A 20,604-nucleotide genomic window follows, 5' to 3' on the forward strand; every position below is an offset into this window, starting at 1 on the left:
AGTGCAGGGACCATTTTTGAAAATGCATTTCCTAACTATCATAGACACAGCAAAAACCTATAGAAATTATATTAGCCATAACATGGTCATGAGGATATGTCTACCTCCTGTCACACCTCTCAGCAGTCTAATTCCCACCTCCAAAATGTTTTACACTGGCCCCCAAGGGAAGGAGAAAGTTGAATATGTAAGTTTATTTGGTGGAATTTGGAAGTTTTCCAAACTCACACACCTATTCTCACCTGCTCCCCGTTAATTATTTTGTCAAGAGGACCATTTAAATCATTATAGCTCTTGCTTTTAAACATAACATAAAGACTGGAACACATGGGTTACTGGTTGATTGGAACATATCCCTGGCTCCACTGTATTACATAAAATGGAGAAATCAGTTATGACTTAGTTCTATTGTCTTCTGCTTGAAAAGTTTTTCCATCTAGCAGTTAAACTGTGGAGGGGTTTCTTGTTTGACTTGATGTCCAATCTCCTTTATGCTTTAAGATTATCTTGTTCTATAATTTCTCTCAACTCTGTACAGTTCAACTGAATGTGATCATTCAATTTAATTTTTGTCCTATGACCTGCAGTATTGATAACTGCTGTGAATGTCAGCCTCAGAAGGTTGTTTTGGATAAACTGATACTAGTTTCTCTTTGCTGTGGTGCCAAATACAATTTGCAGATGGAAAAAAAGATTGCCTGATTTTGAAATTCAGTTCAGCACCTGCCTTGTTGGATGGTCTCTAATTTGATATGGGTTGGCACAGAGTGGAAGTATGTGAGTGCCATCTGATCCATTAATCCAAAACCTTCTGTATGTTATTCCTAGCCCTGAAATAGAGTAGCAGTGCAGTAATGTACCAGTTCTGCTATCTTATGACCTTTCAGTCACAAGAAAGAGTTCCAGCATCTTAAATACTTTTCATAATTTCAGCAACTGCAACTTGCATGGCAAATTGTGCATCCCTAATGGAAGTACTGCTTAAAGATTCTTAGTTTTAAGTTAGCTTTTAATTAGCAATTAATCAGTTTAAAAAATTGGAGTACAGGCATATGGCATGATTTTCTAATGAAAGACCAGACCTGGACTTGGACAGTGGTAAAGGAAGAAATATGGACTTTTTCTGTTTTCTTAGAGACAAGTTATATAAAAATACCTAGTCATCATTACTATTGTTAAAACCATTGTGCACTTTCTCCAAGGGACAGTAAGAGGAGATAAGAGACGCGAAATTTCAGTATTGTCCACCGGCATTTTCAGGTACCATTTCAAAAAGTGTTTTTCATCTGAGAAAACCAAATGCCATTTTCAGATCTTTTCAATTGTAAATCAGAGATTTATGTGGTGCCACCTTGTGTGTGAGGTTTGTGTGATAATAATGAGAAAGGAAAAAAATCAGTTTAGGTAGAAAATTCAGAATTTAGGCATCAACATAACTAGCATTCTTTGAAATCAGTATGCTGATTTCAAATGATTATGATTTCAATGATTATGTTCTTGGCCTCTTAGATTATCTAGGCATATACCTTTCATCTTCTCAATTCCAAGTGGAAGATCTATTCCCTGTACAGTAAGTAATAGTGGATAGCACGTTAAAAGAAATGCTGTTCTGCTTTCCACTCTGTGTATTGGTTGTAAATGATACTGAGTCCAAGGACTAATTGTCATAACAACCAGGAGTACTGTCCATGATGGATGTTACAGAAGTTGTTCTTTTGCTTACCCATTCAAATGAATAAGCAAAAACAAAACAAAACAAAACAAAACAAAACAAAAACCCAGAACATGGTCTTTGTACTTGCTAGGTTCAGGGAACACTGTTTATTGGAAATACCTATATGTTATATCTGCCTTTGAGTAGTTAGCAAACTCCAGGCTACTAATTGTTCAGCAGCCTTGAAGAGGTGACAAATAAGAACCAGTTTTCTGTAGCTGTGGACTGCAGGAGCCTTCTATAAGGCTCAAAGCAGCTTTGGTCATGTTTCTCTACAGCCATAGTACTACTTACTGTTAAACCATGTTGGCTTAACTTGGTTATATTTCTGGTAACAGAAGTTTTAGAAAGACCATTGACTTAGTGCACAGGATCTATGGAGATTTTCTGTTTTGTAAAGTGTGTGCTGTTTCTTTGTCCAAACACTGAATTGCATGAACCAAATGCTGAATGTATATTTACATCTTCTAGTAGCCAGTCCCAGCTGTGTGAAGATATTCCTGTCATTTTAGGAAGTTTTTCAATTGCTGGCTTACATCTGGGGGAATTTCAGACCCATTTCTGGAAGCTTCAAGCACTTTGTTTGCATACTTTTCGTAACATTCATTATTGGACTAATCCTGTAAAAAATGTTCTCAGATGAATAAAAGCATTTGTGGCATAAACTGTAATAGAAAGGATTTCATAGATAACTTCTTTTATTTCATCATGAACAACAGTCCAGTACTACTAAATTATACTTTAAACCATGAAAGTATCCCGAAACTAATAATAGGAATACATAGATACATATTCAGTGGTCTGTGCTAAGGTCTGAGGAAAACATAATTTAACACATTTTTTTCACCCCATCAGGGGAAAAAAAAGTACTTTAAAGAATAGCAGTTTCAAACCAGAAAAACTGATTAAGAAAAATTACACAGTTTCAAGACAAGTTAATCCAACTTCCATGCATCTACGCTGCATTATCAGAACAGTGATAATACAGTAGAATTTATGTACATTGCACGGAAAAATACTGTTTTATGGATGATATGTTGTTAAAACATTTATATTTGTACCTTCTGTTCACCAATCAGTAGTGTTATAGGCTCTTGTTGATTTGCTATGGGTTTTTTTTCTGTGCCAGATTTAACTGTTCTGAATATCACAGTATTTTCAGAAAATATCTGTTGGTTGTTTTCTTGATATTTTTAATAGGCAGTGGGAGGACAATTTCATTTTCTGCATAACATTATTGTGTAACTCTGTGTTCCTCATATGACAATAACTATGAATAGCAAATATAGGAGATTTTACTTATTTGTGACTGATAATCACTTTTGATTATGCAAATTATTTAACAGAACTGGGAGGGGGAAAAAAAGTAAGGAATTCAGGAAGATCCTAAAACTACCAAAAAATGTAGTTGCTCACTCACCCAGGATTTGTCATGGGAGGAAAACAAGAATAATACAATTATATGACTTCATTTACTGCATTCAATTGGTGCATTCTTTAGGGAATACTAGAATATCATTCTGCTGTCTTTTCTAGCCCATTACACTCGCAAGAAATAAGAATTTTACAGCCTACAGGCAAGACTCGCCAGGTGCCTTAGCACTTCCACTCAAAAACCTGGTGCTACTAAAGTAGTGTGATATGTTTGTTCCCTGTGGATGTAGTGCCATCTTCAGGCGCAAAAAATGAGATTCTCATGGCATTGGTGCTCAGCTTCTTTTCAACTGAATCTTGAAACTGTATTCTCATGTGGTATCTATTTAGTCAGTGACCATTCTACAGCATTTTTAGGCTTATTAAACTGTCAGGTGATAAAACTGTTCAGACCACTTCCCAGACAGAGGATGGGTAACCACTTACCAACATTGTAAAAACTGTAGGATCATGTGTAACTATGTAAAATGCAGTAGATGTTAGTTAGATTGATATAAAAAGTCATAGTAATAAAAACATTTTAAATTTTGTCACCATTTCCACTGCAAAAATAAAGCCTGCTTTTAAATACTGCAGCTCTGCAAATACAGTTGGGTTCCACAAAATGACCTAGCTGCCACAAATACCAAATAGGTATAAGCAAACAGCAGAATGTGAAAAATTATATTGGTCATGCCAATGCACTTTCTTTCTTGTTTATTTTCACAATAATCTGTTTTTTGAGCTAGTGCTATTGCATAAATATCATCCTGTCAGCTTTCCTTAATTAACCAATGGGAATAGGGTCAAATAGATGAAGGTTTAAATGCCATTTAGCTGTTTGGATAATATTCCCACCAGGAATGTAAATAGCTGTGATCTGTGCTATTTTAATATTTCAGCCCCAAGTACTCCTTCTCCTTTCCCAGTGTCTGTTTTTCCTGAGAAAGAATGATGCTTATGCATCCTCTAATCTCAGCTGCTCAAGAGTAGGCATTAAAAGCTCATGAGCGACAAGGAGGAAGGATAGTTTTCATTGCACTTCCCTGAAAGGCAGAAAGCGGGAAGCTGGGAAAAGGTCCAGAAAATACCAGTAATTGGCTTACTTCCCTCCTATATTACCTCTTTGATGGGATAGTTTCAGAGTCCTCACTGTTGAATATGACCAAAGTCTTTTTTCACTTCACCTTCCCTCCTTTATCTTCCCTTGTGAGAGATGCAAGAAGACATTTCCTCTTTCCCCAAGCAGCTCCTGGGGAATTGAATAAATGAGAGCTGTCTTAGGCAAGAGTGCAAGGCAAGAGGATAGATACTCAAGCTCTGTGCAATAGTAGCAGAGAAGAGACACTTCAGTTCATATTCCTAACATATTACTTCAATAATAAAGCAGGATGTTAGGCATAGTGTGTGGATGGTTTAAGTGCAGTCCATGCAGAGACCCCATCTTGGGTACTAGGAACAATACAACAGTATTGACCCAGTGTGTGGTCTAAGATAATATGCCTTTGCTTTTCAGCATGAGAAAATAAATCAGAAGGAATGCTATGCTAATTCCATGAATGTTTTGCTTCTAGTTCTGGAGCTAGATCAGGCAGGGCTAACACAGCTTAGTTTTTGGGACGCTGCACTGCCCCACCTGAGCATTATCAGCACAAATTTCTCCCAGGACACATGGAGAGAGTGCACTCCTCTTTCTCTCTCTTTTAGCTAGGAGGTGCTTGGCCTCAAATAGTTCATGGAACAAAAAAGCAAGAGCACTCTCCTTGTTCTTCTGTTAGCATATTTTGCCTCTAATTTGGGTTTCCTATCATTACCCACCATGAATCACAGAATTATATTATTCAAGGACTTTCCATGATGTTAGGAGTTTTTCATGTGAAAATGAAGATTTTCTCAAACCCTTAGTGTTTGATTAGTCTGACCATGACTCAGGAAAGCTGAGATCCTGTTGCTTAAGCAGTCTGCCAGCACCTCCGGCCATGGGGACCCTTCATGGAGTGGTCTGCTAGATCGGACTGCAGTTCAACTCATTTGTTCAGGGTCACATGCCAAAAGAGAGACAACCTTATGGGTCTCCACACCTTAACCCACTGCCATTGACTGCTAGCACCCTTGAAAAATCCACATTAACAGTTTGCAGACAACACTCTTTATTAATAAAAAACAGTAGTGAGAACATAAGGTTTTAGGATTGCTGGTGAAAGTATCTGACTGCAAAAATGTATTCAAAGCAATGTACAGACAAGCTCTAATCCCCATTGAGAGCTCGCTAGAGATAATCATTCAGCATGCATAGAGTATACTTCTTACCCCATAGGTGTCCATATGGGGGAGAAGAGAGGTTCAGCCTACCACCTAATCCCAGCAGTTACAATGGAGTCTTCTATCCTTTCTTAATTCTTCTTTACATTTATGCAAAGCCTGAGTGACATTAGTCATACGTATTGCTCAGTGAGGGATGGTTGTGCCTTGGAGGCACATAACATCAGTGTAGCATCTGACATAACCTTGGGATAGGGATATGTGTCAATCCAAGGAGGGTAATGCTGTCATAGCTGCTGATTCAATAGCAGGACATCTTCCTTTATCTCCCTAGGCTTCCAGCTGCTGTGTGGCTTATTAACTAAAAAGTACCACCAAGTGCCCTCTTCTCCAAGGGTTTCAACAGAACCTGGTTGCAGTGTCCCACCCCACTCCACTCCGCTCCATTCCACTTCACTCCACTCCACTCCACTCTCCGTTTAGTTCCCCCTAGATTGTACTGTGCATGGAAATTTGGGTGTGCTGACTGTGTTCCATCCAGGGAGTAGCAACCATACTTCCCCCTATATTTTCCATACTGTTATCTTTAATTTTAGGTCAAGTCTTTTTCCCACAATCTCATTTTTGGCAACAGAACCCTCTCAGATCCAAAATTGTAGTTAACAGTTTTGCATCCAAAAAGGGGAGAGACACTTGTTAGGTGTGTTGAAAATGTAGCATTCTATCATTAGCAACAGTGGCATCATTAATGCCTTTCCCTGCTCTTAAATGATTTTGCCACCACCTCAGACATGACTCTGATATCTTGATTTGAGCCATTAGCTCTTCACTCAAGAGCTCAGTTCTCTACTTCTTTGTCACAGATATTCTTTACTCTGAAACTTTTGTTGTGGTTCATACATAATGATGGATGTATTGGAGAATCTTTTCAATCATTTCTTCCAAAAAGAACAGTTTGGTCCACAATTGGGCAAGGCAGATTTCGTCACACATTTCCACATCAGAAATGAACAACAGCTGCCAGTGACTGAGAAACATTACTACCCATACAATGCACCAAACTGATTACTCCACTTACCTAGTTGATTCCTTTGATTAGTCCAGAAATCTCCACACCTTGACTCAAAAGGGTATTGTTCTTTAGGAAGGTATTCTGCCCATATTGTATCGGTAGGTTAAATGAGAACCTTAACATTCCTAGGAAGAAAGCAACAACAAAGTTTCTTGTTCAAAAAATAGAGGAATGAATAAGGAAGATCAGAGGGGATATTTTATTAAGATCATCAATTCAGTTCCCAAATCTATTTGCTGTTGTCAGAATAAAATTTTCCTTGTTCCAGTGTGATGTAAAATGGAGTTGCAAGCTTGGTTTGGATTTTCAGCTGAAGAACCTTTTTATTTTTCCTGTTAAAACATTTAAATTCCAACAGTCAAACTAAATGCCAGAGGCCATTTCACATGTTTATAGAAAACAGTAAGTCAGAGTTATACCACCAAATAGGGGAAGGATATTTTAAGAAAAGAGCATGTGAAATTTAAACAGCGAAATAAGTGTCAAGAAAACAGCTCACAAGCAGGAAATAGACAGTTAGAATAAAAGCTTCAGGTATATTTCTTGCAAAATTTAATTGCTGTTTAAAGTTTACTGATATTTCACCTCTAGAACAGGTTTGTTTCTTATTACCCAAATTAGAATAGGAGCTGAGAATTTATTTTAAAAGGCAAAAATTCCTGAAGAATTTATGTTTATGAAATCAGTTCTCTTTCAGAACTCTTTCTACTTGTAAAGAAATTTTAAAATACAGAATAAACTGCAGGCTAAACAGACTGTGTAACCTGAATAAAAACGTTGTTTCTTAAGTTTCATCATAGCAACCTGGAAAAAAAATCACATGAAATAATATTGTTAGACTATACAAAAGCAAGAGTTGACTGGTTTTCTCCTACTTAGACAGGAATGGATACTGAGAAATTATGTGGACTTTGTAATAGATCAGGATACCAAATTTCAGATATAAATTGGACACCAAGAAAGATTAGAACAGGTTCATCAATGATTTATGTGACTGGAGTTTCTCAACAATGCCTGAGAATCTGGCTTTCCAGTCTTCTACTGACTGTAATTACATAACCAAATCACATTGGGATTACAGCAGATTATTTGTGTGTGTGATTGAGGAACAAAGAATAAACTATGATTTCTGTGAGATGAATATGATACTGATCAAGTGTTTTCTAATTGAAATCAGTGTGAGGCCAAAAGTCACTCTAAGAACAAGGAGAAAATGCTAGTAAAATAATTTTGCACATGAATCTGTGAAAGACTAGGCTGGAATTTGCAAACCTAGAAGTCCCAAATGAGATTCCTAGATATTCAATATTTTTCAAATAAGGGGTCTGATTTTTAAAATAGTTTCCTCCTATATGACTCACACTAACACTGTAAGTCAAGCACTTGTAATAAGATACCCATATCTTGGGTTAGAGACCTCAGATCTGTTAACTCCTAAGCACTCTTTCTGAATGCTGTCATTCACATCAATAACAGAATTTCTGTTGTGAAGGAACTATATATATTTTCATGACAAACACCAGCATAACTAAAACATTCTCTAGAAATGTTAACTATTTTTACATTATTTTTTTAATTTGTACATCATTCTTAAGGATGCTCAATTTTAAAATCTTTTTCTCTGTTAAATCTATAGTCTTACCAGATTTGTTCCAATTTTACTGCAATGTGCACAGGTTTGCTTTAAACACTGGAGATTCTCATTGGCTTTTTTTGTCTGAAAGATGGATCAAATACTGCTGTCAATGTATTGGCCTCCAAGGCCAATGGGATTTAAGTGGGATTATTCTGATTTACTCTGTAAACATATCAAGTTTCTATTTAAAAGAACAGAGAACTACAGAAGATACCAATACACTCAGCTGATCAAACACTGAAAACAGCTGAGAGACATTACCTTACTAAGGATTTAAAGGGATTTTGCCTAATGTAAAAGCATGGTACAGGAGAACTGTTCTCAATCTAGATTGCTACTCTACATTTTGTTCATTTTAATTCCAAAGGATGAATTAATTTAGATAGGCTCAGCTAAGTTTTTGGTTTTTGTAAAGGTTTTTCTTCTCCTCTATTCCAACAGGCAGAAGAAGAGAGAGATGATATGGAGAGAGTCAAGCTGGATAATAAAAGAATTCTTTTCAACCTGTTGCCAGCCCACGTTGCACAGCATTTTCTTATGTCTAATCCAAGAAATATGGTAAACCAAGATAAAATTTAAATACATGCTGTATGGGCCCATGTTGCTTGGGCCACCTTATACTTGTATGTTTTCAATAACGGCTTGGAAAAATCTTTGCTCATGTAAAAATAGTAGCTTTGTAAAAATTTGCGCTCAAGAATTAGTTTCAGATTATTTCTTTTGCTGTATGGTCCTCCTTCTCTGAAGAATTTTAATAAAATTCAGAATAAGGGAAAATTGTCATTCAATATCAATGTAACCAAGTACCTGCATGTAAATCACTTTTTTTATGTCCCAATCAATGTAGGATATTGGAATTTATCACACTATTGCATGAGCTCAGTTTGGTTCTGAATGGTGAAGTGCATGAACTGCTAGACATTTAGGTATTAATCACTCTACTTCTGGAAAGTATGCTACCATTACCAAAACCATCTATTTAAAGTTAAAAACAGAGAATTCTACATGCTTAAGGAAGACTCAGATTAACATGAAAGGCTGCAGTGACTCGATAAGTTGGTTCAAGAAGGCCTTATGAGAGTCCTTCTGGTCATCAGAAAGCCTTCAGCATTGGAGTAGCTGTAATATCCATGATACTGTTATTGAGACTTTGGGTCAAAGTATTTGAACCACAGAAGAGTTATTTTGCTTTCTTTGAGCCTTCCAAATTTTTAAGCAGAAATGTTACCATACAGAACAACATTATATTATATTATATAGGACTCCACAACACATGGAAAAACTTGAAGGAGTGGGGCCAGTTATGGACCACAGGATAAAATTGGTCAATCTCTTATTTTGCTTATAAAACAAGACTGAGAAAACATAATTATTTTTCTTGTACAATAAATGTTCTATAATTGTTAAAACTTTGTCCAAATTTTGGCTCGCTGCTTCTATGCCTAAACAGAAAAAAAACCCTACGTTGTTTTAAATTGGTTTATACCTTAGGTATTAATTTTCTATTGTGGTCTTAAGTGAAGATATCTTTCAACATTATTTTAAGAAGCCTGGTTCTCTCTCTAGAAAAACTGATGGCCTTTGTCTTAGCTATTGCTTAGCAGTAGAATAAGTAATGTAATAATGATGTTTAATTTAGATTAATCTTTTTAAATAAACATTACATCTGCTTATGAACTACAGGACCTTTATTACCAGTCATATTCACAAGTGGGAGTGATGTTTGCTTCCATCCCAAATTTCAATGATTTCTACATCGAACTGGATGGCAATAATATGGGAGTGGAATGTTTACGCCTGTTAAATGAAATTATTGCTGATTTTGATGAGGTAAGGTCTAAACACTTTGTCTTTTGACCATAGCCGTTCTATCAGATAACTATCAATGTGATTATCTGAAGTAAATCAGTGTATCTTGAACTGTTTACTAAAACAGTACTATAAACTTCCTATTTAATCATAGTTTGTGTCCACTGGGCTTCTCTAAAGTGCCAAATTTGTACTTTTAGGCACATGACTCTGACCTAAAATTTCTCTTCTATGGGAAAAGTATCAAAAATGAAAGTTAATGACATTTTTTTTTCATTGACCTCAAAGCGGGCAAGACTCAACTTGGCAAATATGATATGGTTTAATGAACTTGCACATACTGTCTGATAACTATGGTTGCTTGTCTAAAATGTTATGTAATATTTAACAGTTTTATGTTTTAAACAAAGCTTATGGACAAAGAATATTATAAGGATATTGAAAAGATCAAGACAATTGGAAGTACTTATATGGCAGCTGTGGGACTCGTACCTACTTCAGGAACTAAGGTGAGAAGATTTTACATAACAGTCTTATGTGAAGGAACCATTTTCCTTCAATTTCCAAAAGAACATCAGAAACACAACTAATTCTGTGCAATTACTGATAATTTTTATGACTTCTTTACATTTTGAACCTGAAATTCAGCTGAAGCCAGAAAGGAAAACTGCCACACTTGCTTATGTGGCTTCTCTTGTGATTTCATTGTCTGCAGCTTTGAATTCCCTGCAAGTTGGTGTATAAAAGGTTCTAAATCAGGAGTAGTGTTTTAAACCTGGTATCTTAGATGTCCTTGTAAGATGCAGGGAAAGGTAGACTCTAGGTGTAGTGAATTGCTGCAAAACTAGCAGAAGACTATTAAAATGCAGTTTTTATATATATTTTTAATATTGAAATCTGAACATAACCTATAACTAAAATAAACATCCTCTCCCAACCCCCATCATGGACAGGAACTTTGTGCTAGGTACAGTGCTGCACTGTACCTGGCGCCTTCAAATTAGCTCTTCTTTGTCTCTACCATTAGCATTCTATTTACTGCTTTAATTACTCAGTAAAGTAAATTTTTAATTTACTTTAATTAAAAAAGTCGAAGTCATTTCAAACCCACTGTCTCTGAGTCATAGTTCTTCTGTATTCTTATCACTACCTCTTAGAGTATTATTCTTACCTTAAGTTACTATCTTGTAACAGCGATTTCCTAGATTTCCAAGCAGCGTCTGGAAAGTCAGAAAAACCTGTGAGCATCATATTATATTCATAGTATACAGAGTACTATGCATGTTAGTAATTACACTAATAAAACTAAATCATTAAAATTTTATAAAATTACTAATATAAGAATAGTGTGAAAATTAAAGCAATCCATTCACCTCATCTGCCCAGAGTTTTCAGACATTTCTCCCTTGTTCTGATATGCATGTACATATGTTGTAGACATATGTTGAATACAATAGTGCATATGGTTTAGCATTGCAAAATAACACAAAATAATACAAAAAAAGCAAAAAAAAAAAAAAAACCAGAAGATGCCCTGTGGACTTTTTAGCAACAACTATCCCTGTTAAGTAAATAAAAAACAAGACCACATTTAAATCAATGGTTAGAATTAATTGGAGTATATCACACAACTAACATTCTGGTCTGCAAAGTATTTCTGGCTGATGCCTTCCTTTGCATCATTCCTAGAAATCTATACATTACCCAAAAAAAGAGGCATTTTTAAAAATCTGTTTATCCTAAAATGTTTGACTCATGGGTTCTGAGACAGCCAAAAAACACTGATCTTTAGAATGTTTTCAGTGTGTGATCTGAGGCAAACAGGCAGTGGCATACTTTTGTGTCTGGTATAAATGCTCTTTGAACTATAATCCTCAAAACAAGTGTGTTATTGGGTAACTTTGGCATACATTCTAAAACCTAAACATGTTTGTCTCTTGTATTTTATAGTTGTTGAGTGAAGGGTCAACTGAGTTAGGCCAGTCCTGAAGATACCGTTCTGAGCTTGTGATAGTAATGCATTTTAAATCACAGCAGAAAATCTTGTACAGAACTTCGTCTTCCTTTTAAATCTTGGGGCATATATTGATTTTTTTTCTATATATGTAGAATTTGTTTAAAATTCTGTATTGCAGAAAAATTGTCTGTCATATGAAACAGACAATAATTTTTACTTTAACTTAGGGTTTCAGCTCTTCTGTGATGTCAACTTACTGTTCATGTGATGCAAATTAATATAAATTACTCACATCCTCTTGCCAGTTTCCCAGTAGTTCTTCAGCATACACTTGTATATTAGAAGTCTGATAATCTTGGCTGGTCTGTCATGCACAGACAATCACTGCCAGCTTCACACAGTCCCTGGGCTATCCTATGGAGTCATATGTGCCTCTGGTCTGCCCTCTGGCAGGAGTGTTCCAGGTTCAACAGAAAATCTGGCACAGCCTCTGATTTTGAATAAATAATTTCACACTAAGATTTGGACATGAACAGAAAGCAGTGGATGGGCTTAATTGCGCTCTTAACTGAGGATATTTATATACTTAAGAGCCCAGTACCCTGATGAAGTTAAATATTTAAATCCCATATTTTACTGGATTCCTGTTTCTGCACCTTGACTTCAGCAGGTGGCTACAGTAAATGCTCATTGCCTCTATTGCAGTGACTTTGCTGTGATGCTCTGGGCAGTCTTTCCAGTAACTACTCTGATATTTAAATAAATAATTATTTGTTCTATCAACAGGGCAGCACACAAACGAAACTCTTTGTAGATCTTTTGCACTATATAAATTCATTTTATGTCTTTTTCACCAGGATCCTGACTTCACCAGGGTCCTAACTTTGTGTTCTTCAGCGCAGGTTCGAGTTTGCCCTAATCCTATTGAGAGGCGTCTGTCATCTGCAGCGCACTCAGTATTTGTCACCAGTCCTTTCTTCTACAACCCTGAAGGGCATTGTAGGAAAACAGAACATTCATCAGACAGCAAATAAATGGAAGAGAGGAAACATAAAGATTAGAAATCATGCTCTCCCCCTACTCCAGACATTGAATATTTTTTCCATCTCTGTTGGAAATGTATCCATTAGCTCTTTAAGCTTAATTCTTGTTCTTCCTTGTTTTGGTGATTCTGAAAAGAGTAGAACTAGCTAGTTCACAGTGAAAGAAGCAGAATGCCAGACATGCAGGAAGATAAATAAAAATATCCTTCCCAAAAGTTGGCACCGGCACAAGGATGACTTTCATAATTTTTTATAAGTTTCCTAGCCACATAAAGCAACCCTTTCAAACTGAGATGAATGAAGGAAATAGCAACCTGTTTCTCAGTTTTTTCAGCCATTGTTTAGCACTGCATTTATAAAATCTCACTATCATGGCAAAAACACAGCAAGCTTTCATCTCATGCCAGCTTGCACAGTCCTGTTGTGTAACACCCTACTGAAGCTGCCACTGACCCTGTATTTCTTTCACCATATCCTACCTTTAGCCCACTTTCACTTATCAAATTTGTTTAAAAATTCATATTTCTTATTCAAATAAGAGCAGAACATAAGAGCAGTCATAATGACTTGAGTCAAAGATTTATTCTGGTAATCTGTCTTTAACTAACCAAGGCTAGATCCTGGGGGAAGAGCATGAGATACAAAACAAATATGCAAAGCTTTCTTTTCCACTTTCTAATAATATGCTGCTTAGATTTTTACTACTTTGTTGCAAATATTTTTTTCATGATCTTTAGAATTATGTTAGAAGTTTGCTAAGTTTTGGAATCTACAATATCTTCTGAAATTAGTTGCACAGTTTAATAAGACTGAATTTGTAAAAATTATTTTCTTATGTTTGGGGTTTTATTTACAAGTTAATACTTCACCATTTCATTTGATCCCTTTTGGAGAAAAAACATTAGTTCATTTAAATGCATTTGATAACAGCTCCTTTGCACTTGCCTGGAAAGGAAAAACACAGGATGGTTCTGCACCTCACAGGATTAAACCTAACAGGAATTTTGTCCAATGGGAACAGCACACACCCCATGGAAGCTGGGAGCTAGCAAAATCCCCAAATGAAGAAGAGGGCAGAAACTGTAGTTATTAATAATCATCAGGCAAAGTAGTTTTGTAAGAAAGCAGGTTATATTCCCTGCCACACTCAAAACCAACATCTGCAGCTCTCTAGCAACAGAACCACTTTACCATGGGAACTTTGCTTTACATTCTTTCCAGAAATCAAAAGGAGAGAGAGAATAACAAAAAGATAGCAGAAGAAAAGAATGCATGTGCTGCAGCTACCATCTAAAATTTCCCTTCACAAACAAAAAAATTTGTTAGATTCTTTTCCTAAGACATCTGTTTGAGCTTCTCATTATTTTTCACTTTAGTATTTAACCTGCATCTCAGTACCATACAAATCTAATGTGCAACACTATTTTGTTTCTAGGCTAAAAAATCAATTTATTCCCATCTGACTACACTGGCAGATTTTGCAATTGAGATGTTTGACGTTCTTGATGAAATCAACTATCAGTCTTACAATGACTTTGTCCTACGAGTTGGTAAGTCATGCTTCTACAATTATCACACAAGCAGAAGATCGGTTTTTGTTGGCTTTTCCTGTGCTGTCAACAAAGGATTACCTGTCCTGCCCTCACGATTAAAACTGAGAATTCTCCATTACAGAGAGAGTCACATCCATGTAAAAGGTCAGCAGTCTGGATGGTGTGCATTAGTATTAAGAATTGTAATTCCCTCCAATTCAAGTGTGCTTACTTAATCTATGCACCCCTAAAACGAAAGTGCACCATTAATTTTATACAATATTATGAGTGTACCCAATCTTCTGGCTTACACTTGGAGGCTGGAACAATAGGTTGCCTCTGGGCAGAGTGACAGTTGAATTCACAGAAGAATCTACCCCAAGCATTGAAAAAATACTGTATGTCCAGAGCCAAAGGGCTTTAGAGTTGCAAATTAACACTGCTGAGGGAACATTGCTAAGCTGCTGAAAATTGAGACTTACTATATTACATTAAGTTGCATCTGCAAAAGCTTCATTGGCATTAAAAGTGCAATGGGAGCTTTTTCTCCGCAAACACCAAATCACCTTAACCAGTCCTGTTTGCTCCAACTAATCAAATCCTCTGGTCTGCACAACACAACCCTTCCCATGCAATCCTTTACATGTTATGTCTTACCACTCATTTCTCTCAGCCTTCTTAGACATCAAGTTCCCTCTTCCCTTTCTTCATGTATCCTGCTTCTCTCCAGCAGTACTTCTACTGCTGTTCTCATTATTGCATATTCTAACACTAATAGTTTTCTCCAGCTTCTTTCTCTATATATTTTCATGGCTGACTTGTGAGAATGAGCTGGGCTACAGGAAAACTGAGGTTGCTAGCAGCAGAAGATTGAAAAAGACCAAAGACATCAAAGGCAGCAACAGAAGAGTTATACATCTTTGACCTCCTGTACATCCTAATAATTATAAACCCCAAATTCTCTTTGAACTCTGTTATAACTTGTCTTTCCAAGTTCACAAAGGATCAAATATCTAACCCTCATTCTTCTGCATAAATTGTCTAGAAAAGCCCTTGCGCAGAATCTCGTGCAGGGTTTAGTATCTGCAACTCTGCAACAGAGCACTCAGAAGAAACATGCTCTTTTATATTCCAAACCAGATGTTGAAATCAGTCAGAAATGTAGAACTGAGCTCTGCAGTTTCAAAAAAAATACGCTTGAGCCATTTTCACATACTTTTGTCCTCTTCTACGGTCTCTGGGATCTGAGTTGTCTAGTACTAACAACCAACCTGACACACTTCCCTTACCCCAACCTTTGTGTATTCCAGACCATTATTTCTGTTCCACTTGGACAATCTCCATTAAAACCTCCATTAAAAGGCTTTGTATATGCAACTGCAGTGGAAGTTATAGGAAACAAAGATCTTTAACAGTTTGTCCCATTTTCAGCTAAACTCTGCGCTACTACTGCTTTACTTCTTTTCCTTAAACAAATATTGGATTTTTTAAAAATCCACAGAAGAATCAAATTTTTATGTTGTCAATCACATTTGTAATCACAAATTACATTTCCAATAAGGTATCCCAAGGAATGTCTTTGTTGTGTTTCTAAGACTTTTACAAATGCAGAAGTCCACTTGCATTAATTTAGTCATAGAATCATGAATATGCTAAGACATCATTGAGTATGTAAGGAAGCCATCAGGATCATCAAGCCCAACTCCTGGCCCTGCACAGGGCAGCCCAAAAGTCACACTCTGTGCCTGAGAGCATTGTCCAAATGCTTCTTGAATTCTGTCAAGCTTGTGCTGTGATCATTTCCCTGGAGAGCTTGTTCCAGTGCTCAGTCCCCTTTTGGGTGAAAAACCTTTTCCTAACACCTAACATAAACTTCCCTTGACTCAGCTTTATCATGTTAACATATATTACTGTATTACAAAAAAAAAAAAATGCTAAGACACTTAAGTCAAATCTGTTTGGCAGGATTCATGTTTCCTTTGGATAATATGCTGTAGTGAAAACCAAACTCATTGTTTAATTTTAGGTATTAATGTTGGGCCAGTAGTGGCAGGAGTCATTGGAGCCAGAAGACCACAGTATGATATTTGGGGGAATACTGTGAATGTTGCCAGCCGGATGGATAGTACTGGAGTGCAGGGAAAGATTCAGGTGAGTGCTTTCTAAGACAATTTTGCAAACTTTACATACTTGCTGTTTTATATGTCATTACATTTTCAAAAACACTAAGAAAACACAGCCTCTCTTTGTTCTTATGGAGAGGGCAACACTCTCCAGATGACTCACCATCAGAAGTATAGTTGTTTTCTGTCTTATACACTTCACTCCTTAGAGACAATGAAATCCTCAAATAAATAATTTCCCATCAAAAGAAACAAGAGTTCTCTGCTTCATTGCACACAGTTGAAGGTAAGCCTGGGAATGTTAACACTGATGGTCTTTGTGCTGTAGAACTTTTGCCTAAATAAGACCTACAAGGAAAGGATCTATGCTCATTTGCATCTTACCACATTTTATGAAGCTCTAAAAATTGCTTGGATACTTTGGATTGGAGAAGTGATGCAGACAGAGAACATTGTTGCTCTACTACTAGAACCTATGGTGTTCCTCTCAAAAGCTCAGTGAACAGCTGCAGTAATTTATCCAAAACATCGGTTTAATCTTCAGGGACCAAAAGGTCTTCTGCAATAAATTAACATCACTAGAACTGATACAGCTTACAATTTGGCTACATATTTCTGTTGGATGGAGCTTAATCTGTCTCTGTATTTATTTAACTCAAGACCAGAAATTCTGCTTCTCAGATTCCAGTTTTATCAGTGATCTTTACTTCATAAAGAAAATTCTAAGTGAGCCTGAGAGCAGCTGTAGGTGATAATCCATTCTGTTTATGCATATTTCATGACTAAGAAGTAAAAGGGAGAGGGGTGGGCAACTACATGAACAGAAAAAAGTAACGGGTTTGTTTGGTTTTTTCTGTCTTCAGGTGACAGAAGAAGTTCATCGGATATTAAAAAGATGCAGTTATGAATTCGTGTGCAGGGGTAAAGTTAGTGTAAAGGGGAAAGGTGAAATGTTGACCTATTTCCTGGAAGGAAAGGCTGATGGAAATAATTCCCAAACACGGTCATTAAACTTAGAGCGGAAAATGTACCCTTATGGGAGAGCAAACATTCAGACAAAACTGGGCACCAGCTGCCCATCGGTGTCCTCAGTTGCTAGCTTTACTGTAAAACCTGGTCTTGGAGCAGGTCAAGCATCTGCCACTCACACAAACCAAACACTGCATTATCTTCCTTCTGTGCCAGCTGTGAAGGAGGCATAGAACAAAGGAGATTTGGTTGTGTCACTTGCAGTCAACTTGGAGAGCGATGGTTGCCTGAATTTTTACTAAGAAGTCAGAGGTCATAGGCCATGTCATTAACCAAGGACCACTACAACCCAACCAAAGAGAACTTGGGGACTGTGTAATGAACTCTTGGGATGGAACATATAAGGGCTAGCAATTCTGTTATGAAAAGTCAAAATGGGATTTTCTGGAAATGAGGCATATTTTCTTGGCATTTTTAAACAGTAAGTGAAAAAAGATAAATGTGCAAGCAATTATTTATGTGTGTGTGTATATACATGTTTTAATCCATATATGCACACATACAAACAGTTCTGCGTAGACTTAATAGAGATTTATAGAAATGAACATAAAAATGTGTATTTATTTACACATCCACCGTCAGAGACATAGCAAAGAGATTTCTCTTTCTGTCATAGCCAGAATTGTTGGGCCTGGGATTAGCAAAGCTGCATTTAACCATGGAATGTGGAACACCTGAAGACTCTCCAGGGCTACAGTAAGACTTTGAGAAACTGTGTTCCCAGTGTATGAATTAATACAATGAGAACAGTGTTTATTGAGCTGTCAAGGGAGGATTAATGAAAACTGGATTCAGCTAATTACAGAACCCTACATATTTTTTTTTTAGTTCTCCTTGCATGCTCTAAAAACTTACAAAAGCTTACAAAAACTTTCAATCAAACCATTACACCAGGATATAAAGTAGATAAATCACAGAGCTTAAAGTTTAGGCAAAAGAACAATATATATTCTTTCCATTAAAAAAAAATACAAGCGTGGTAGAGCATAGAATTTGCTGCCTCTTTGTAGGTCATTTGACTCTGTGCAAGACAGAGGAGCCACCCTGCAAGCACAGCAATATGCTTCTGCAATATAGAAACATTCCTGCATGTACAGTGCTGATTTTACTGAGGAGCAGAAGGATGGTATTATTTCAGACTTTTAGAAATAGCACAAGTCCTGTGGCTCAAGTCCAGGATTCACCATTTTAAACAGCTCAAGGAACAGTCGTGTACTGGCGGCAAACATGCTGCAGCTAGTTTTGTGACATTTGTATGTTTGGCATCATAGTTTTATATATTAATTGATTTTTAAATTTATGCTACAGTTTTATTACACCTTGATTCTATCCAGACTCATTTTTCAAAGCTGTACAATTATAGAAAGCTATAATTCTGAGAAACAAGCACAGTCAAACTTTGCAAAATGAGGAGCACTGGTAAATGTGCCAGGAGACCGAGGCCTGCTCTTAATTTGCATAAAAAGGAAAATGTTGTGGCTGCTTTTTTCTCTACTGCTGCCCAAATCATATGGCTTATGGTTTCATACTGAAGTGATGATCCGGATGTGAAATGTAGAGTGCAACTCCATATCAAGGTGGGAGCAGTTGAAGGTCATCCTGCTGAGGGACATGTACTCCATGGACATGTGCCATTTTGTCCTGATGGGGATTCACAGGCTAACTAACCACCTCTGCTTCCCAAAAGAGAAATAAAACTTTACATTGCCTAAAAACATGCAAAACTTCCTTTTAAGAAGCAAAACAATCCACCCCCCCCAAAAAAAAAACCAAGATCAAAAACCAACAACAACAGCTAAAGCCAAAAAATCCACCAACAAAAACCAACAAAAACAACCCACAAAAGTAAAAATCTCACTCCAGAATGCAGAAGTTGTACAGATTGTACAACAGAAAATTTTCATGTGCTAGGTTTCACACTTCCATTTGGTGGGCCTATTTTACAGCAGATTTCAGTGGAAAGAAGGTTCTGAGAGAGTCCCCTCTTATCAGCTTTTGCTTTGGAGCAGTAATTTTTTGCATTAAATGTATATGACAGCATGTTGTCAATAGACGAAAATGGTTAAAGAAATGTTGCAGGAATTTCTGTTCTCCACTCAGGATACTGTGGGACTCCAGTGTTTTTCAGCAGAGTTTTAAATCAATTTTTACGTACCCTGTCTGCTGGGTGCTTCATTACAAAGCTGGCAAAGTTAGTCTTATGATTAAAGTGACTATAAAAACCTGAGAACTGCTTCTTAATTGTACTGTACAGGTAATATGCTCCCTGATTGAGCTGAAGAAAGTCACTGCATTTCTTTATCTCTCTAGGAGCTACCCAGTTCACAGATATTCTTCTAGAATAATTTATTTCTGGTTTTGAGAGTTTCAAATAATTTAAAAAATATACATGTAGAGAACACAGATTTAAAAGAAGAAATATTTACAAATAAACTGAGTAAGTAGTATTCATGTAAAGCACACTGCACAGTTATGTTCTCTAACAGGTTTGTAAGAACTAAATAATCACATGGGTAAGTCAAACATTTAACTAAGTTGGAAAGCATTATATGCAATAGCATTAATCACTCAGTTCCTCTCTCACAGAGCCCATTCTACACAATTTTTGAATTCAATGAATTTGGTATAATTTCACTGATAATAATGAAATAAAAGCATCTTCTAGATGATCCTAGAAGTAGATCTGGTAGTATGTGAAAACCTCGACCAAACACACCCATTGGCCCACCCAAGAGCTTTCAGTGAAATTACTTATTTATTATTCTTTTTATTAGGCTGAAGATATAGGCATCTTGCCATTGTTCCTTTGATCTTTTACTGAGTGGACAGTGAGCACAAATGAATTGTCCCCTCTGCGGATATTTTTGTGACTGTTCTTCCCAGACCATTCCCAGTCTGGTAATATCAGTGGAAGATCATGTAGCAAGGTAAATTTAGATTATTCATGTTAACATTTTAAATTATTAGCAGGTAATAATTAATTAGAATTGGCCCAAAGATTTTCAAAGCCTGAT

General features: G+C 36.6%; 1 protein-coding gene across 1 annotated transcript in view; it reads left to right on the plus strand.

The window, feature by feature from the left end:
- Positions 1–17,793, plus strand: part of ADCY1 (adenylate cyclase 1) — a 177,159-nt gene extending 159,366 nt beyond the window's left edge. Inside the window, exons 19-24 of the mRNA XM_031062174.1 lie at positions 8,539–8,655; positions 9,781–9,927; positions 10,317–10,415; positions 14,342–14,456; positions 16,465–16,589; positions 17,425–17,793. Of these exons, the coding sequence (XP_030918034.1) occupies positions 8,539–8,655; positions 9,781–9,927; positions 10,317–10,415; positions 14,342–14,456; positions 16,465–16,589; positions 17,425–17,763 (942 nt within the window). The 3' untranslated portion in view covers positions 17,764–17,793. The remainder of the gene's footprint in view (positions 1–8,538; positions 8,656–9,780; positions 9,928–10,316; positions 10,416–14,341; positions 14,457–16,464; positions 16,590–17,424) is intronic.
- The last annotated feature ends 2,811 nt before the right edge of the window (positions 17,794–20,604 follow it).

This window comes from Geospiza fortis, unplaced genomic scaffold, assembly GCF_000277835.1.
Source record: "Geospiza fortis unplaced genomic scaffold, GeoFor_1.0 scaffold108, whole genome shotgun sequence".
NCBI lineage: Eukaryota > Metazoa > Chordata > Aves > Passeriformes > Thraupidae > Geospiza > Geospiza fortis.